At 36.3% G+C, this 21557-nt stretch overlaps 1 protein-coding gene across 6 annotated transcripts in view; it reads right to left on the bottom strand.

Moving 5' to 3' along the window:
* Positions 1-11519: 11519 nt before the first annotated feature.
* TUB (TUB bipartite transcription factor) overlaps positions 11520-21557 on the bottom strand; it is a 118041-nt gene continuing 108003 nt past the window's right edge. For 5 of the 6 annotated variants that reach the window (XM_026706640.2, XM_026706641.2, XM_026706643.2 and 2 more), the window contains exons 10-12: positions 18168-18266; positions 14974-15145; positions 11520-12695 (exon numbers count right to left, since the gene is read on the bottom strand). In XM_026706640.2, coding sequence (XP_026562425.1) covers positions 12562-12695; positions 14974-15145; positions 18168-18266 — 405 coding nt within the window. In that variant the 3' untranslated portion in view covers positions 11520-12561. Of the gene's footprint in view, positions 12696-14973; positions 15146-16953; positions 17064-18167; positions 18267-21557 lie in introns of those variants that run through there. The other variant, XM_087921055.1, reaches the window with a different exon arrangement.

The following is a 21557-nucleotide window of genomic DNA, read 5'->3' as shown; positions in this document are numbered from 1 at the left end:
ACTGTAACTTCAAGCGATCACTAAACAAACTGTTGTAAGACAAGGACTACTTGTTGTAGAAATGTTGTATTCTTCTTCTAAACATATTTTTATCTATGGGGATAAATCTTAAGAAAGCATTCCAGCACATTTTTTTTCTTTGTGTTTCTGTGTACAAATAGAATCAGTTTCTACTTTTTTAATGGCTGCAGTGTAACATTTTCCCATTTCATGCTTTAAAAGAATGACAGGCAGGATTTCACAAATATTTTATATAATTCAGTTGGACCAATCACAAAAATTCAACTGAAGGACGTTGGCATTTATTAGAATCCTCAGTAGAAACAGGAAATGCCAAGATTACAGTTGAGACAGTTTTTCTTAGAAAAGTAAATGATTTTAATTTACGTTCTGAAGAAGAGAGACAAATAGAAAGTGATGGATATGGCTGTTTGAAAAAAATACCACCATCCTTTGAAACAAATTCAAGTTTTAATTTTTTCTGCACAGATTTTCTGTGTTGACATATACTGTAATCTCTACAACATACACAATGTAAATTATGTGAAAATACCAAATTAGTCATACACATAAATAAATACATTTGCTTCAGAAATACCAAAGTTTTTTTAAAAAAAATTGGCATCATAAAACCACATTTTCTCAGTTTTATCTAAAATTCTATTATGTTTGAAACAAATGAAAGAATGCCTGACTGCTTAAACAGGACAAGACAGTCTTGTGCAAATTGATATAACACATTCTAAGCTTTATGCAAAAATACAACTGCTTAAATATTTGTTCTTACTCCTAATTGTTTTTAGACCCCCATATCCCTCCCTCCTTAATTCAAACACCATTTAAAACAACTTGAGACAGGAACGTGGTCAAAGTCTACTAGAATGATCATTGGTTTGTTTTAAGAAAGGCACAGTGATGAATTAGAATGTGTTAGCCATGAGAGGAAAGCATTGCTAGCAATATTTGTTCACTTGCACTCCAGGTTCTGCTTTGTACAACTGAGAAGCCAGCTGACTATATGTGTGTGTGTGTGCACACATACATATTTTTGAGAAGACAGTTGAATCTAAATATTCTGCCTTCAATGCTACACATTTGTTTGCAGCCTACTAGCAATACATTTTCTATATTTCAACAACCATTTAAGTTTGTGATGAGATGTGGACCTTCAGAGTAACTGAATATCAGCATTTTGGCCTGGCAGCTTTTGCCTCAGTCATAATTAGGATTTATAATCTACCTGTTCATCGCTTGCCATTTTTCAAGCCAAAGAACAATAGCTAACTATAATGGGGTAACTTCTTGAGTGTTGTATAGAGGTGTGTGTATGCTGATGTTCTCTACTGATGTCATCTGATATGAGGCACCGAAAAAATTATGCTCCAAATCTCACTGAATTTTGAAGGGGTGATGTGAGCAATGAGAGAGGAGGAGAGTGTAGCTATAACTTTTCCCAGGAACCCCTGAATTTTGAAAACATTTGAAAAAATGTGGAAATGCTTTTGCCGGTTTTCTCAAAATGTCTTCTAAGAGAATTGTAGGCCAACAACCTAATGGGAAGCCTGGAATGAGAAATCAAGGGCCCAGGCATGTTGCTGGCCTTGGTTAATATCCCAAATGTCCTTGTTACAGACTCTTTCCTCTGAAAGGGAACAGCCAGTATTTTACTGGCTGGCGAACTTGGCAGTATTCACCCCTGCCATGGGAGATTTGGAAGTTGTAAGATGTTGCTGGGTGTAAAACAGATGAGACTTTTATTCATTTTAATACTGGGAGTTACAAACCAGAGCATGCAGAGGACATCTGTTGTGTCGAAGTCTGGCTTAGAGCTTCAGTGCCAACAAAAAAAAAATCTTTCCAAGGTCTTTTGCCCTGATAATATTTTCTCAAATCTATAGCTAGTCCTTGAAAAAGAAATATTTTTAAATTGGCACTTCATTTGTGAAGTTTACATTTCAAAGATTTTCCATGGACAACCTACCAACCAGCCTAAATTATAAAACTAAATGCAACCAAGGCAGAATTTGGGGTGTTTGGGATTAGAGTCAAGGGTATATGCCAGTAAAGCTATAGAGCTAATGAAAGGGACAGCTCATTCTTCTTCTTCTGTTTTCCTATTCTAAATTCTCCTGAGTTAGGTTTAAGCTAGCCTGAAAAAAACACACAAAAGAGAAAAGGCAGCTGGCTTATTCAGTGCTTGTGGCACATTTGTCAATGCTCCAGAATCGGAGGGTAGGACGTGGTTGTTAAATGCCTTGCAAAGCACATCATGCAGTTAAAAAATATGTACACTTATTTCTCTGTCTCACTGATCCAATTGCAAGTATTCTACTTCTCAAGCCACAAAACAATCATCATTCTTTAGGCCCAATCAAACAAGACATCCAAATCACGCTTTCTTTGATATGGTCTTCATTATATTCTCACAAGGGGTTTAGAAACTTGTACAGCCCAAATCTGGGAATGACGGACACACTTCAATGGCCCAGAGTTAACAGAGGAGGAAAAAGAAAAGAACAGCAGTTCCATCTAAAAGAAGCAAAGATATCAGTTTCTCTTGCATGTCGTCTCAGAAGTGAGTTTTGCTGTATTAAATGTGGCTCATTTTCCCATTATGATACTTAATAAATATTATATAGACCAGGAGTACAAAACTAACAACCACTAGATGATAAAAAAGAGAAAATTCTACCTCTTTGTTGCTGTCTTGACATCACCTGAATATTTTTACAGACCAGTCATGGTAGCCCAGGATAAAACTGGGACTTTTGTCCAGAAAATTAAACAAAAACGTGCCACATTAACAGAATAGGATTAACTTCTTCTCATCCCTCTTTTTTCCAGCTAAAAATTATTTAAGGAAGCCTTTGCCTTCCCGATAAGCTGACTAGATAACTGGTGTTTTTTTTTTCTTTTTTTGCACAGGGCAGTCAAAGACAGGTCTCTTTTGATGTGAGACCAACAAATCATTCTTTGAAAAAAGGGTAGGATGACAGCCTTCTTAAATTAAGCCCCATAAACAGAATCAGGCAGCATCTGCTGAATTTGTAGTTTTGAAGCACCTTTGGAAAAAAGAGAAAAAACGTACTTCATGTGCTTTTTCCTTGGTTTAGAAAACATTAGTACAACAGCCCAGGGAAACTACATTTTTAAATTTGTTCTTCCTGTATGTATCATGTATAAAAAAGAAAGTTGGGATCTTTCATAAGTTTCCCTATACTGTTCTTTGCCAATGTGCAAGACAATGATTTATTCCTTAGAACTCAGGCACAAAGAGAATGAAAAGACAGAATGGAAATCTAACACTCTGTAGCAGGGGTATCAAACTCATATCACGTTTTGTCAGGTGACATATCGAGACTTTTTCCCCCCCTTCGCTAAACCGGGGGTAGGGGTGGCCAGCGAGTGACGCATCCAGCCCATGAGTTTGACACCCCTGCTCTAAAGGAAGTGCCGTTCTTCATTGATAACTAGATATACAATGAACAAGCTCATGGGGATGGAAGGAGGGGAATAAAAACATAAAAACCAACCGGAATTGAAAGAAAACAGGAAGTCCTTCAAAGCAAGTTCATTGATTTCTGCTGCAAATTTTGAGGGCAGAATCTTGCTTCATAATGGCACTTTGAAAATTCTGTAGGAATTTGTAATACCCAGTTTATTTTATACCTGAAAATCTCCCTCATTGATCTGCTGCTACTATATCTTGATCATTTCATGGATTTATATAACAGCATGGGCATCATCTGATCCTAGTCCTAATTTTAAAAATCCCTATTCCAATTGGCCATGTAAGTGGGACATCATGATATTCATGAATATCCTGACAATCTTGTCCTCTTCTAGCAGCTTTCTAGCAAGAGTAAAAGAAATATATTGGGAGAAGGAGTGATAAGAAACAAAGGATGGCAGAATAAAGGAGTAATTGCTTTAACCTACTCTTCACTAGAGGCAGACTTTAACAATTACTCTCAAGGAAATGTTACTAAGTCTAGCGATCGGTGCTATAGGCTCCATTTGAAGGTCATGACCTCCCAAAATTTCATACTTAAAAGATGGCAATAACAAATTGCTATTCAATACTTCTTTTTATCAGTTAAAGCTCCCATATGCTAAGGAATCCACCTAATAAAACAAGCATCTCAAAAACTATGTAACAAGTAGGGCTTGTTAAATAAATCAAGGCAGCGAACATACAACTATTCTTTCCTCCTCCTATTTTCTCCACCCTGTCAGGTAAATTGGGCTGAGAAAGAGTGACCGGCCCAAAGTCAGTCAGCTGGATTTTTTATGCCTAAGGCAAGACTAGAACTCATTCTCCTGGTTTCTAGCAGGTGCCTTAACCACTTAAATCCAAAATATAGATATTTGAGCTATGCAACCAGATTTGAAGGGCAAACATGATTTGGTGCATTTGTACCACCTCAATATGTCTTTTCCAGATTTGTGCACCTGTTATGAGAGACAGTTGCATGACCGCAGAAAATGATGCAACTGCTTTAAAGTGTTTCCATCAGGTACTATAGTATCTGCAAGCTACTTGGGCACTGAATCATACTATGCCCGTCAGAACTAAACATACGCAAAGTACCAGGAGATATTTACAATGATAGTTGTTCATGCACTAATAACGGGTTTCAAAGCAAACAGTGCTTGAATTTTCCTTTTTTTTTTTTTTTAGCAAATCAATGAAAGTCTAAACAGAAAAGCAGACACAATGCCAAACAAGGACATTACTAGGAATGTTCATGTTACTTTTGAAATACACTATAATTCAGGGACAGAATTCTGTCGTCCTCTATATGATGTTAGATTCAAAACCAAATCAGCCCCACTCAAAATGGCCAGATATTATGTTATTTTACGTTAAGCCATTTTATTCCTAACATGGCGTCAAGATTGATGTACTGCAATTCTCCAAATGCCTTTGACCCAACTATAGAGTCTCTATCCCAAAATCAGGAAAACAGTAGGCTAGAGAAAAACCTTGTGTCGGAATATACAAAGTTTGATTTTGGCTCAGTTAAAATTTAGGGATTTATTCAGGAGGACTGGATCTAAGTGAATAGTAGAAGGGCAAATATCTCTCCAGTGAAGAACTGCATTAACATTTTTAGAAGCAAAATGTTGTGGAACTAGGAAAATTGTTCTGGGTGAATTTATAACAGCCAAGATGAACCTCACCCAAATATGTTGAACTGCAATTTTCAAAATGCCTTTAACCCAACTATCTGCGAATAACAGAGTCTTTATCCCAAAATCAGGAAAGCAGTAGAATAGAGAAAAATCTTGTGTCGGAGAGATATACACAGGCACATAGTTTGTATTGTTAGCTTGATAGGATAATGTATGTGTTAAAAATAAAAAGGTTAACCAATTAATGATTAACCAATTAAAGTTGTTGCAATGGGTTTTAATTCCAATTAAAGAATAGTATCTATATGTACACCTACAAATGTAAATGCCAGCTCTCGTCTAATGAGGATTGTGGAAAGTGAAACCCAAGAAAAACGGAAGAAATTAAAATAAGAGAGCGGGGAGGGAGGAATAAACTTGAATTCCATAGGACTGCCATATTTTGCCCAAGAGAATGGATTTTTCCACATTTCCAACATGAGGAATACGATCAGTTATCACAATTTTTCTTGTTAACTAAGTAAAACAAAACAAGAAGCAAAAACAAAAAATGGAAAAGGATGCATATACATGCATACAGGTATATACTGTATATATACATAAGCTTTACACTAAGGCCAAGCCTGAAATGAAATGTTAAAAAAGAGACTTTTTAAAAAGTTTTTTTTAAAGAAACACAAACAAAAATAATAAAGAGAAATGTTATAAGAAAAACAACATTGATGGTATCAATTATCTTTAGCTTCCAAATATGCCTGCTTTGAGCAGGAGTATTCACCTCACATCAGGGCTGTGTTACTTGAATGGCAACTTCCCCTGGCATGCCAGGTCCTGCAGCACTGGAGTCAATTAATAGCACTAAACCATGGTATCATTTGTTCACTTTGGGTTTTAAGTGATGTTTAAACTAAATCTCTGGCTTCTGTTGAGGTCTAAACCATGTTGCATTAGAGAGGCTTACCTCTTAAAAAAACAAGCAGAGAACTGTATTGGGAATGTCTCTTTTGGTAAGTACCAATCTGAATTTTGACTTTTTTCTTTGGAAACAGTATCCGGAACAAGAAATTCTGTCTTGTTCTCTGGGACAGATCTTCCTGACAAAGCAGAACTAGAGTATCAATGCAGTTGTAGGAATATTTTCTCGGAACTAAGAGTATCCTTTAGGTTTTTCCCCTCTGGTTAGAATGGCAGTGTCAGGATTCAAGAAAAAGGTATGAACAAGTTGCAGCATAAACTTTATCAAACAATAATTCTTAGAACACTATCAGAAAGGGGAAATGAAATATAATTTCTCATGTGTTTTACAAGCTGCTTTTAATTTATTTGCTTTTCATTTTCATTCTGATGGTGCCGCAGCACTACGCCTTCTTAATCTTTCATATCCTGACATTTACACAAACACCTTGGTATTTCTGCAGCTGGAATATTACATGTCTACAAAGAGAGCTAAGCAAAGATAACAAATTATTCTGACTCAAAAAAGTATAGAGCCTATCTGGCTAACCTTCTTGATGTGCTTTATTCCAGTTCTACATAATATATGGAACTTTGGCAGAGTTTGAACAGTGTGGAGAAGAAGTGAAATTATACTATAGGCTTTATTCATTGCACTCTGCTTCTTGCTGTGACTAAACATAATTCCTTAACAAAAGTGCTTCTAACATTGTGGAGCGAACATCCATTTCATTTCTCATTTTTCAGTAATAGGCAAAAAATGAAACACTACACAAACTCCTTTAATTCCTAAAATTAGTACCAAGGAAGATAAAAAATTACAAAATCACGTGGAAATATTTACAAATCCATATAGGTACGTTCTGAGCATCCAAAAATACTTGTGTCTTCTTGCTTAACTCTTTTACAGCTCTTTTCCCTGTTCACATTAAAGACATTTTTCAAAATATTACTGATGTCCTACAGTATTTTTCAGTAAACTTCCAAAAGCTCAGATCAAATTGGAGGAGTGCTACTATTTGGTTGCTGACCTTGACTTGGGAGTTTCTCAAAGACTTTTAATGGGTATGAAAATGTAGCTTTTTCATGAAGTGAAGCAAAATATTGGGAAAATAATCAACATTGTTGTTTGCTACTTAAGAAGGTGCTACACTTCAACTAGAAACTATTAATACAATATGGACATTATTGTATTGTGTCTATTCAGTTGTTTTCATTTCAGAATTTTTATAAAAAATATACATATTTTTAGACATGACAATTTCTAGTACAGTAGACCCTCGGGTCACGAATGCTTCTGACCACAACCAAATCGGGTTCTGACCAAAAAATTCACAAAATTTTTGAACCTGGTCACAATACTCGGGTGGCGATCAAACACGACCCCTGACTCAGAAATTCCTGAAGACAAAACATTAGAAGACGAAGAAATCATCAAGTTATGAAACGAATTATGATCATGATCAGAGATTCGACTGTACATTGTAGCAGTTGGAACCATCTTAACTGTGGTGGAATCTGGCGCTGAGATACAAGAGGAAGAAGTTAAGAGAAGCATCAACCCAGAATCTTTGCTATGTGGAAAGTTACACAGGAGGGATCCTCCCCAATTTCTTCTCAGCATTTATCAGATAGTTATGCAGAGTCTGCTTTGGTCCGACAGGATTTTGTCTATGTGAGAACATGCAATAAAAAACTGCTTGGAATTTTTATACGTATTGTTCTCAGTTTCCCAACCCTCAAGGAAAGCTTCATCAATAGGAGAAGGGCTCATTAATAGGGCTCATGGGTGGGACAATCAGAATCCATATACTCATAAAGCCCATAAAGCTTTATTAATGGGAGGCTTTTCATAATAGAGAATGATTTCTACAAATGTCTATCTAGTAATTCTCTTAAGTATATAGCAATCAAAATTATCTACCCTAGTTGTCTTGGTCTTATAAAGAGTGATCATCCAGCTAATGCACTTTAAGATAAGAAAAAAGAATCTGCTCTGAAAGCTCTAGAAATGTTTTTATAGAAACATTAAGTAAGCTTGCCTGGCTCAGATTCAGGGTCCTTATAATCCCAAATCTCATTTTGCAAAATGATTAAGATTCAATAAAGGAGAATATTAAATATATTAAATATTCTCCTTTATCAATTAAGAATATTAAGATCCAGTTTCAAAGTTCACAAGTGGGTCATAGATTGACATTCTAGCAAGCCATTAGTCATTTGATGAATGAACATTTAGTCATGTTTTAAAATCACATTAATCAATGTTCTGCACTACAATCTATGAGAGTAACATTTGTTACATATAAGTCAGAATGTTGCTTAAAGAAATATTTGCTGTGCTGAATTAAAGACTAATCAATGAAGTGGCCTGGCCTTAACTGCCAGGAGGTAGTGGGGTTGGTGGTGAGAACATTAAATTCCATCCACTTTTTATACTATGCATGCTTTTATTCCTAGTTGCCTTAAAGAGGTGGCCCATGGAATCTGAATGTTTTATTAGAATGAACGAACAACTTTCACAAAGTCACAACATAAGCTCCATCCATTCCATACATGCTTATACAAAACATGTAAAAAAAAATTGGCAGTTTGTATCCTCAATTAAGATGCTCATTTCATCTTTTGTCCTCCTCTCCCTTTAGATCCCGATCCTGCTATGCCCTCTGGCTTGTCTTGCCCCCCAGACATCATCATCCCTGCTTTAAGATTGTCTAATGGTTGACACGATAGAGTATAGAGAGAGTTGGAAAAGCATAGAAAACAGTTTTCCATTCCCGATGTGAGTTTTCTTATCATTTGGGGAGGAAATGCATTTCTTTAAGATTAATCCAAAGTGTTTCAAGATACAAATCAGAAAATAAAGATTGCTGAGCTTGCTTCTGACATTTTTTTAGCCAAAGCAGTTACAACAGTAAGTAGGCTGCTCTACACATATATGTATCTGTGTACTGAGAAAATTATTTCTACTATTGTTTAACTCGCCTCTATGTTCATACCTTGAAATAAAAACCCATAAAGAAAGGACAAAAAATATGATAAATTTTCCAACCCTACCCCAATACAACTTTCCAACTTTCTGAAAACCATCAAACCTGCTCCCCAAATAATGTCACCATTACAATGCTTCTTCAGGGTAAAAAAAAAAACCACTGAAAAGAAAATATGTAACTCACAATCACAAGATTGCATCTCCCTCCCCCATCTAGATCACTGCAGATAGACTGGCTCAGGGAAAGGGTGCCCATTACCAATAACGGGTAGATAGGATCGCTGAGGCTATCTTCTTTCCAAAAGCGTCCAATCAAAGCAAAAAAAAAAAAAGGCAATATTTTGAAATCTTATCCATTAAAAGTTCCTTATCTCAATTTGCAAGGATTCACCAAGAGAAAAATATAACAGCATAAAATTAAAAGTCCAGATAGAGACCAAGTGAACTCTTTCAATCTTGGATGAATGTAAGCCAAACAATTGAATTTTATTTTCTTATCATATAACAAATTAGATCTTAGGCTTCATCAGATTTAAAATTGAGCCATTAAGATAAAAATGACTAAATCTTAGCTAAAGGAAGTCTGTTTGATTTCAAGGAGTTTAAATGTTACATAGCTCAAATATATGCTAATATACTCATACTGACAATACTATTTTTTATAACTAAGTCAAAAAAATTGAGGCCACAGCTTTAAATACACTTCCGAAGGAGCCATTCTAACACAGTACTCAGAGCAGATGATATTAACTGCAAGGGGTCTTATCCTCAAATAAGTTGTCCAAATGGCAGCCTTAGTTTAAATAAATCTAATTTTGAGAACATGTATTAATATACCTAAGGAAAAGATTGCTGCAAAATCTGGGAACGGATCTTCATGTATTCCATATTCTATAACTACTCAACTCTCTGACTTACACGTCTTTTCATCACAAAGTGTGTTATTATACAAAAATTGTGGTGCTGATAGATGACTTAGCTTTCTTTTAGGTTTTTCTCCATCTGACAGAGTGATCACTTCATCTTTGTCATCAATGTTCCTTGACTTGGGAGAATGGCAATTTCAAAGCATACCAAACAGATTGCATTTTTGCATAGAGTTGTTCACGTACTACAAGGGGACTGTTAATTATCTAAAACAAAAGGAGATTCACAGACGAACCACCTGCATTTCTATGTGCATATAAGCATCAGCAAAATCATAATCAGCACTGGATGCACCGGCACATTGTCCTTAGTAAGTCACAGAAAGGCAAACCTGCTAAAATTACCCCAACAGCCCTTGAAGAATCCAGTGAAGATGTAGCCAAAAAAGTCTGCCCCCTACCGCCCCCCGTAAAATCTGGTACTGCTGAGTCTTGGTATATACTATTCTATGTATACCAGTCATATTCAATATCATATTGTGGGAAACTATCACAAAACTAATGCTAAATGTTCAGATCCCCTTAAATCTGAGTCTGATTTCAAATTTTTAGTACATTTACTGTTTAAAAAAAATCCATGAAAATGAGATAAGCCAGAGCTTGCATTCTGAAATATAATGATTTGTTAGTAAAAAGGCACAAACACGCATACATAGTTATATCCAGAAAAAGTCTTCTATAGATAGAAGCATCTCCCTCTATTAGCAGGAATAGTTTGATGCAGCAGAGATTTTCTTCTGGCTGAAGAGATGAAGAGACAAGCTTATCTCTTTACTGATTCTATCTTTCCAGGTGATTCCCTTAGGCCCACCATATCCAAAATTTAATGGAGCCTCTGCAATAATGAAGGCCTTATAATTCGGGGGTGTAGAAATTGCTATCTATGTAATATTATTTTTTGCTAACCGATATCATTTTGAATAGGGGTACCCTGGTGGGCTGTTCCTTTGTTTTGGAACAAGGCACCAATAAAATAAAAGCTCTGATTCCACCCATCTGTTTAAAATCAAGAATGCATTGCAATTAATTTCTCTTTTTGGAAGCTTTCTCTGCATGCAACTTTCAGTATGGGTAGTCCTCGATTTACAACCATAATCGGGATAAGGAATTTCCATTGCTTACTAAGCTGATGCCCAATTTTATTGCTGTAGTTGCTAAGCAAATCACCACAATTGTTCAGTGAATCATGGGGTTGTTAAGCCAATCCAGGTTTCCCCCACTGATTTTGCTTATCAGAAGCCAACTGGGAAGGTCGAAAATGGCAATCACATGACTCGGGGGCAATGCAACTGTCATAAATATAGTTGCCAAGCACCCAAATTTTTATCACGTGACTCTGGAGATGCTGCAGTGTCATAAGTACAAGGACTGGTCATAAGTCTTCTTATCTTCGAATGGTCACTAAACGAATGGCTGTAAGTCAAGGACTACCTCTATTGGGGCAGAGAAAGAACAAATATCTTTCGCTATTAGTTCCAGTTATCTTCTAAACAATTTCTTAAAAGAGGCAGCTCTATCAAGACAGGTTTATTCAAAGAATTAGATGTCATTCAATTCATTTACAGCAGATGTATACACTTTGTTCAGTATCTCAGCCCTTCAATTTTTTAGTCCAATCATGTCTACCCAAAGGGCAACAATTCTCCAGGGAAAAAGACAGAAAACTGTCTTGGACAGAACATGCCACACATGGGACCTGAAACATCATATATGTTGAAGCACATTTTTTTCTTTCTTTTAGAATATTCCCCAATTTTAGTTGCTATAATGATTCAGCATTATTTCTCCCATCCATTTGCTGACCTCACATAATCAAAATTCCCTTCTTAAAAACAAGAGTGAACTGACATTAGAAAGTGAGACTTAAAACACAATCTATAAAATGACACTTTGGAGTACAAGTGAGTTGTGCAATATTAATTTGTGCTTCTGATCTCCCCCCGCCCCCATTCTATTCCCCATCAGGATTAAAAATTGGCCAGATTCCTTCCCACATAAAACAGTATCACAAATCAATTTCAGTCTTGGCTTTGAGAGTAAATGCTACCTTGCTTCTTTCTTGTAAAAAGTTTGCATCTTTCTCATGGTCTTATGTTTAAGATGAGTGACACAAAATCCTCAAAAGTGTGAATGAAATCTTGAGGTATGCTGACAGCCTCCAAATATGTCTTAAATCCAAAACTAGATCTGTGTCGTGATAGCTTTTATGGATTTAAAAAAAAGACATCATTGATCCCAATGGTGTTTTTACTTAAGCCATAATTATGTGCATCTTTATAACAGAACTGAGGACATTAAGATAGGACTTCTATTTATAGAGCTATGATGCCACTTCCAGAAAAATAGAGAATAAGCGGGAAAAACATTCCTGAAAGTCTTGAATTTTTAAAATATTTTCTCTTCATCAAAAAAGGTTGGTCCTTCAGAAAACAAATTTTACCTGCCTCATAAGAATATGTGACCACTGATGACACCAGAGAAAATATGGAATGTATGTTTTCTTCTTCCAGTGGCACATGGTTTTGGCTGCAGTGAAGTTTAGGCATAACTTGTTCACTCACAAGCTAACTTGCTGTCAAAACTGGACAGGGCAATAGCAAAGGCTTGTACTGCACACATAGGATAATTATAATCCATTGTAAAAATATCTTCTGCCACACGGCCAAACTGCATCACTATGTAGTCAGCTGAAAGAATAAAGAAACATAAAGATATATCAATTTGGCTTTTAACACGTTTTAGATTATCTGGACAGAATAAACCAAACTGTATAATTAGAAAAAAAGAAGTAACGCCTATCTCCTTAGATTAGTTGAAATCTGAACTAGGACACAATGTTCTTCAGAAAGCAATGAAATGCTGAGCAGCTGGGGAATATGAAGGCACAGTAAAATTAAAAGTGTACATTCAGAACTGAAGTTTGACTAAAATTAAGCAAGTAGGGCTTTGCCTATATATTACAAATCACGCAACTAGGCCAACTCAGATATTTAGACAATATTTAAGGGGAAAATATTTTATGTAAAGATAATAAACATGTTATTTTAATGCTTATATTTTAATCACCAAGTACAATAGTAGGGAATTTAGGATTAATATTATTTTTCCTGATTTTTTAAAAAAAATATTTTTATGTTCACAGGATCAAGGTGCATCTGTTTTAGGAAAAAATAGTAGTGACCTCTTTATAAATCTAACTTTTATTAGTGATCCTCAATTGTATCTTAAGATATTATCAGTCTACTTTAAATTATTTTGTCAATAAAATGAATTGTTTCATCAATAAAATGTTTAATTTTAAATATTATGACAATTGGTAAAGTCTGCATATTTACTATTTTTTGTTTTGTTTTATGTAGTTCATTTTTTTTGCTCCTTGAATGTTTTAAAATAGATATAAAAAAATGTTCCGATTAAAAAAAAGAATAAATGTTTCCCAGCTGTGTAATATCCGGCACTTCCGCACATGGCACGGATGTCCTTATAAATGACATTATTTATAAGTCAGGAAATAGAAAAGGATCCAAAAATGCTGGTGGGATGAATAGAACAAAATCAGAAGACAGCTGCAGTGACTGGAAAAGACTCAGCAAGCTACCCTTCTTCCTCCCACTTCAGCTTCCATATTGTTAAGCCGGCAGATTCCCCCAAATAGCTGCCTCCCAACATGCTGTGCGAACCCCACTGCTGAAAGGACAAAATTGAAGCCTGCCAGCAAACGCTTAGAGCAAGGTTAGGATGTGGTGAATGAACCAGTGATGAAGAGAAGGACTACTTCCTAAGCAGGCATTTCGGGGAGTAGGGGGGCTTTCATCAGATTGATGATGTTTCTTCCAGCACAAGTTAAAATGGTGAAGGCACACCATCTGCCCATCCCACTCCGCCATTAAATGATCGGATCAAAACTACATCTGATAACCATGGCCATTAGGATATCTTTATATATTGAATTAAAGAGGGCGAATTTTTAAAAAATATGCATCCCACCAGAAACTATGCCTCCATTATAAAGATTTCACCTCTCTCAAAAATAATTATAATATTATGGTTTGTCGCACAGTCAGCCAGATGTTCAGACTGGATTTGGCATTTTTATCCACCTATCAAGTCCTTCCCAATGATCTGGGATAGACAGATGTGGATGTTTGATGGTCTTAAATGTAATGTTGCAGGATGCAAGCTGTTTTGAGTAAAGCTGCCTTTTGCAATTGACCAATGGTCGTTTTGTCACTGGTGATAGTGTTCAAGTGATGCTCCAACCCAAGGTGCCTGTATTGATGCTACCTTTGCTTTCTTTTGCCACAGTCATTCTACTTCTGTCTGCAGGACTTTGTATCATCTCCAATTCTTCCTCTTCTATTCTGCTATCTGCAGGAGATTAAATTGTACACCACCCAGAGCCTCTCTGTGAGAATGATGAGCGGTTAAAACATTTGATACATAAATAAATACTGTCACATCCACTATTTCAACTTTTGTGTCTTTCTTATCAACAAGTTGTTACATCTGGGGTGTTATGTGGCAGGTGTTATGCAATAGGGTGGCACTCTTCAGCTAAATTAGAAGCTGTTTATGTGCTACTCTGAGAACTAGCTGTTGGTGACTTAGATATTCTATTTTATTTCATTTTACCCTTTGCCTCTGCAAGCTCAACCCAAGGTCCTTGAGTGTACAGTACACGGACTATATTCAAGTCAGAGAATAGATATGAGAGCTGAAAATAGTTGAGAACTCTTATCAAAAGCTTCATCAAAACATCAAAATGAATGACAACCATCTGAATTGCCCTATTCATTGGTATGCAATCAACATCTGAAAACAGGAAACTGCAGTAAGAGAAATACAACATGAATTTTGGTTTGAGGAAACCTAACATATCTTTAGTATTATTGTACAGAGGATCTCATTAGATTTAAGAAAAGCAATCTGTGTTCCAACAAGTTTAACTAGAGAAGTCATACTTACGATCATTGTCGTGAATAATTTGGAAGTTTTTCACTGAGGCCTGTGTTACACGACCATGGAAATTTAAAACATAAGACTGAGTATCATCATTCCAGACTGGAGTTTTGTTGTGCAGCTCAATGACACTCTCTGTGTTTTTGTTTTGCCATCTTGAGAGGAGTGTTTCATGTTCCTATCAGAACCACGGATAGAAGTTTGAATTTAGCCAGAAGCTATCTTCCACTCTTTTTATATACCAATTTCCCATTCCAATGTTCAAAATCTTCCTAAAATAAAATCCCTGGCCTTCCCAAATCAACTGCTTAGATTGTCAGAACCTGCATATTATTCTAACTCCATTTGCCATTGGGGAGCATACTGAGATCAACCAAGCAAACACTAACACTAACTCTGTTACATTCTAGGCTTATATAGTAAAGTGGTATAAGCTAGTTTGGGATCAGGTATGTTTTGATAAACAGATGAGCCATGCATATACATACACAGAGAAGAAAAATTAAAACTTGCCAAGGAAATCATAGGCATGCTCAGATCCTGTTGTAGAAGTTCATATTTCTAGAGGGGCAAGCTTTGGATTGCATTTGGGATCTATATGGCATAGCAAATGGATATAGCAGACTTGCAGGTGACCCAGTATTAAATCATCACACACATATATACTCTAAGCATTTCTATTGGTTTTAACGGGAGGCAGTGGCACCTATTATTTTGCCAATGTCAAGGAAGAATAAAACACACACACACACACACACACACACAATCTCAGGCTGAGGCAAAAATATAAAATTGAAAGAATGCAAATGACTTCAACGACACAGTCCCCAATAAAGATACAAATATGTCAACATATTTTCCATATTTGCTAAGAAAGCATTTGCTTTACTACTCAGTTCATGAAAGACCTTCATAGCTTCAGTACAGCATTCAAGTAGCAGTAAACAGTTCCTTGCAGCAAGTCATTAGTCTGGTGTTAGAAGAGAAGATCTTCTATTAGTTACTGCATGACTGCTGGCAACAGGGAGCTTTGTTGTATGGATGACTGCATCATATTATCCACAGCTCTGCTTCAAATCAGATAGAAGCATCCATAACGTGTGAAGGCTCCTTGCAGCAGACAATGCTGAACACAATCTGTTCGCTTATATTACCAGTGTAACTAGGAGAGAAGAAGGGCCTTTCCCTGCTCCTTACACTTAGATGGATGCTAAGATATCCCCGGACAGACGTATGTCTTCAGGCTTACAAAGGAATAAGCACAATAGCCTGAAGAGTGGGGGGCGGGAGGGTGGGCAACAGGAGCCAGAGAAAATGCAAAACTGGAAGAATAAATTTGTATTTCGGACTGTTTTCCTGGTTCACTTTTAAAACATGCAAAAAAATCTTTTTTTAAAAAAAGGCTGCATGTTTGTGCTATCATTTATGTTTTTCTCTCCATTCTCAGCCAGAAGGACTCCATTCTTCTGCCAGAAGGACTGTGTGAACATGTAACCCCAGCACTATCTGCAGAAGAGCTTGTGTGAACCTTGACACGAAGCATGGGGCTCTTCAAACAATCTTTAGCAGGGTGGGTAAAAATTGATGATTTTTTTAAATAAATAAATAAATAAATCAGATTTTTAAAAATTTAAATCAGTTTTTTTTAAATCGAATTTATTTTAATAAAATACTTTTGGAGTAAAAAAAATCTATCTAAGGATAGTTTTCTATTTAAGATACATTAATAATTTAGTTTATTCACCATGAAATGGAGCTTAGTTATGTAGCATGGGACTGTATATTCTTCAATATTTACATTTTGGGTAAACTCATTCAAACTCTGTAAGCTGAGATAACATGCGCTCTAAATAGGAAACCTTCAGTTTGTTTGTAAATAATAATATTAAAGATCCTAACTACCAGCAAGAATGAGTCCTTGTGTTTAAAGAGCACCTGTCATTTCAGATCCATCATGGCAGCACCTGTTAGCGGGCATCCACTCACCTGCTGCCTGTCATGTCCCTCACCTTGTTGTGTCACTGCCGCCACACCAGCCGTCTCATTAAAGTGAATGGGACTGTCGGTAAGTCAATAGCAGGTCAGAGGAGAAGCCACTGAGAGACAGAGATGACAGTTGCTCTTTATTATGATTTAAATCAACTTGATTTAAATCAAGCCTCTTTACTTGTGATTTAAATCATGATTTAAATCAACACCCTGATTTTTAGCAAACCAACTCCTGCTGTTGATAATGGCATGTTAAAAATCAACATACATAGACCTAACTCCAATGAAGTCAAATGATCTGTGGCCAATAATACTTGTGCTAGTAACTACAAATTAGCATATGTAGCCTCTGCTATATGGGAATGACTAATATATTTTATAGATCTTCAGGTACACTAATTTGGGAAGCTACTGATTCCTGTAACTGCTTATACAATATATAGAAATGGATTTCCAGAGGTCACTTGGCATTTTTTCTCCTACTTTATGGTGTTATTTTTCATTTTCTGTCTCTTTTCCCAAGCTTGACAAAAGTTTTAGATATAACAATGATAACAACAACAATTGTTGTTAGCAGCAGTCAGAGTTGTAGTAAATAGCTTTCTCTATTTTTCCCACTGAGTTGAAGGAGGATCATTTTGACAAGGTCAGCAAATCCCTGACTTCAGAACAGCCAGTTTGGGAACAAATGGAAACTAAAACCCCAAAGATCTGCCAGTCTCATTTTGACACAACAATTGGGAATTAAAAACCCAATCTATCTCATGGGGCTGCTATGGAGAAATCATTAGTAGAGGAAACACAGTTTAGGCTTCTTTCACTTTCTGGATGAATGACAGAACATAAGTCTAACTAATAAGCAGAAGAGATGGGGTGAATTTTGTATTTTTAAGAAACTTTATTTTTTCAGATTAAAACAATGATTAAAAATAAACCCTGTTCTCTCCCATTGCAAAGAATATACATTATGCCAGAATCCGGGATAATGTTATAGCATCTGCCCACTCTGCATTCAATCCCTTTTCCTCCTATCCTCTGAACTTGTACTCAATGGCTATGAAAATATTTGTAAATGAGTTCTGGGCATACTGCTTCTTCACCTAGGAAGAAGGAAATTAAAAAAACAATGTCTCCCAGGACTGACATGTAAATGTATCCTTAAACTTGGTTGAGCTAGTTTACGGTGATTGGGATAATGGTGACTGACTTACATTCCGTGGTCTGATAGAAACTCTCTCATGGTCCATATTCATTCCAGGTATGATGACACTCATTTTACGAGGACCCTTAAACCCCAAAACGTTTGTTTCCTGTATTAAGACAATAAGACAAATACTGAAAATACAATAGACTTTTATCTAAGAGGGAGGGAGGGAGGGAGGGAGGGAGGAAGGAAGGAAGGAAGGAAGGAAGGAAGGAAGGAAGGAAAAAAACATAAACATGCACAGAATTTGGTACTGGCTACACTTTTGTTGTGTGATTAATGATTTATTTTTAACAGCAGCAGTATCAACAACATACTTTAGCACTTTAAACATTTATATAGTGCTTTGATCATTCTAATGTATTTGATGCATTCCATGGTAATCTACTAAAGTAAGCCACTTTAAAGCATTGTTCCTCAGCCTGATGCTAAGTAAGACCACGTGAGTGTTCTGGAAATTAAAATCCAAAACATTTGGGGGGAACCTATATTGCATCTATCTATCAGCCAAAGTTGAGAAATAGTAGATGCCTTCATACTGATGCTGTAGAAGAAAGATGGGCTTGGCCCTTAGCTACCTAATTTTATATCTTAGAAGAGCACCCATATTGAAAAATGTGTGACAAAATAAGAGGAGAGATGTAGGGGAAGGATTCATGTTTCTTTCTTCATTTACTTCTGAGTGTAGTAAAGGAGTCTAGGCAGGGTACATTTCATTCCATAACTCCCTCCTCTATCAACTGGCAGTTAAGTGTTCAGATTCTGCTTACTGCTTATCAGAAGCAGATTTGAATGTGTCAGGACTGCAAAATCCATCTGCTTATTTTTGTTATTACACTCCTTTCAACAGAAAATTAAAAGCATTGTAGCCAGTTGGTTAATCGTGAGCTGAGCTCCAAATAACAGTTTTATGAAACTGATCCGTATTTAAATGGCCAAGAGATCAACAACAGATGGTTTCTCCTTCCAAATGCGATTGTATTTCTAATGATCTGTTTAGAATTTCTCCACCACTGCAGTTTTGACAGTGACCATTAGGTGCCGTGGCAGCTGTATTAATGATCAACTACAACAAGAAAATGAAAGCAAAATCACTGCTTAGATTGCTTTTACTTAAATAACATATAAGAAAAGTCTCTACATCTAGGATTTAATCAACAATTCAACCCTCAATGAGTATTACAATAGAATAATTTGTAAAGATGGGATGAACGTTGGAAACTTTCTATACGAATAGGAAAAGGTTTTATTAAAATGCATAATGCAGTTTTTCTTACTACCAGTGCCATTACTGTATAGTATCATCTTTTTAAAAGAATATTGGAATTTATTGTCTTTTTGTGAGCAAAAGCAAGTTGCTTGAAAAAAAATTGTGCTTCCTTCTTTCCCTCTCATTTGAACTTCCTCACCAGCATTAGCGTGGCAGAGTTGCCAAAAAAGCTGCAACCTTGACATAGGTGTGAAAGGAGACAGGTGTTCTAAAGCCACCAGCAAACTGAGTACACCAGCCAAATTAAAGGACTGTTTTTCATTCAAAAGAAGTGGGTGGTCCAAAAGATTGGGGGGGTTGGGGGGTGGAGTACAGCAGCCCAGCAACACAAAAAAGATGCAACAGCTCTACATGCTGGCCAGTAAAAGGAATCTCAGAGAGAAGACAGAACAGGTTTAAGAAAGAAATATTGATGCGTGTAATAATGCTATAGAGTAGTGACGGCTAACCTTTTCGGCACTGAGTGCCCAAAGCATGCGCATCCCCAAAATGCAATGTGCATGCATCCCCCATGCATGTGTGCACATCTCCTGTGCATGTGCCCCACCCCCATGCATATGCCCCACTCCCCACGCATGCGCAGCAGAGACCCGAAGACCAGCTGATCAGCGGGAGACGCGCGTGGATGCATGGCAGAGCTGAGCTGGGGTGATGGCTTGTGTGCCCACAGAGAGGGCTCTGCCATAGATTCGCCATCACTGCCATAGAGCATGATATATAGATAATAGGTACAAAGTACAGTATATTCAGTAGTAATAGTATAGAATATAGTAGTTGTCTTGGTAGTAATTATCATTGTAATAGTATATAGTAATAAAACAGAATGTAGAACCATACACCTATCAGTTTTATATATTTTTACAAAATAAAACATCTCCCCAACTCTTCAAGGGAGAGATAACAAAAACCACATGTCCAGCGTCCTGTGCTTTTGTGTTTCTCTTGAACCTGTGTCACTCCAATTGAGCACGGTTTAAAAATAATCTGTATCAAGGTTTTTCTCCAATTTACACAGGAATATTTTTAGAAACCTTCTTGATACCAAGCAACCCTAAAATATGTGACCTGAAAAGTATACAAGTTGCTTTATTTTGGTACTTTTTCATTTATATTACTCTTTGCTAAGATTGGATTGTCCTGAATAATATGCTCCCACAGCAACTCTATGAGGTAGTTTGCCTTAGAGAGAGTGACTGGCTGAAATTCACCTTGTGAGTTTTGTGGTGGAAGATAGTCTTGAATTTTGAATTTCCATACTGTAATCTTGAATCGTTCTAGTATTAATTTGGCACCTTTGCCATTATATTAGAAAACACTTCAGGCATTTTAAAGAATAAAGGAGGTGATTTATTATGTCAGGAATGCTTCCCCCTGGCTTCTAAAGTCAACTAAATTTTATTTTAAGAAAATGTTATTTAAAACATTTGTGGACTTTGCAGGACTGAAAAATGCTGGCTAGATACATCTAGATATTCCTCCATTATCAAGAACAAGCTTAGTCACTTCTCCTGTCCCTCAAGTTAACAAGAAATTTATGAAGATCCCAGCCTAGCAAATAAAGAAATAAATTCAGTGTTAAACTCATTATTTATTCAGACCTTGTTACCTAATTACTTCTCCTTTTCAAGAAATGTGGTTAAAGAAGATTTTGTAAGAATTTTATTGACAGGGACTTTCCCTAGAATGTATTTTGATTCTTTTTATATTTTTATGATCACATGCACCTAAAACATCAGTGAATCATTCTTGCTCCAGTGGGAAAAGTCACTCCAGGATAGAAAATTCCTAGAATGTTGGTTGTAGCTAAATGACTCATCCAGTCACCTTCATGAATCAATGGGTATATTTACCATTTTTTAGTTACATTGGGCTTAAAACCAGTATTAAGAAATCCAATTCAGTGGCACTGTAAACTGTAGATGTTTTACAGATGGTGACTTCAAAGGTATCTCCACAAATAATACTAAGAACTCCTTGTTGAACAATGCCAAATCCATGCAGCTGAAGGAGAAGAGCCTCTTGCACAAGTGACTGAATGTTAATTTCCCAGTATTTCTTAGCCTTTTATTCATTGTTTTAGCTAAAACTGAACTATGCTTCATACAATGTCATGTTAAACAGTATCAT

The sequence above is a fragment of the Pseudonaja textilis genome, chromosome 1, assembly GCF_049901715.1.
Source record: "Pseudonaja textilis isolate UNSWEBS1 chromosome 1, rPseTex1.2, whole genome shotgun sequence".
In the NCBI taxonomy this organism is placed as follows: Eukaryota; Metazoa; Chordata; class Lepidosauria; order Squamata; family Elapidae; genus Pseudonaja; species Pseudonaja textilis.
This window is presented reverse-complemented; position numbering and strand designations above follow the sequence as displayed.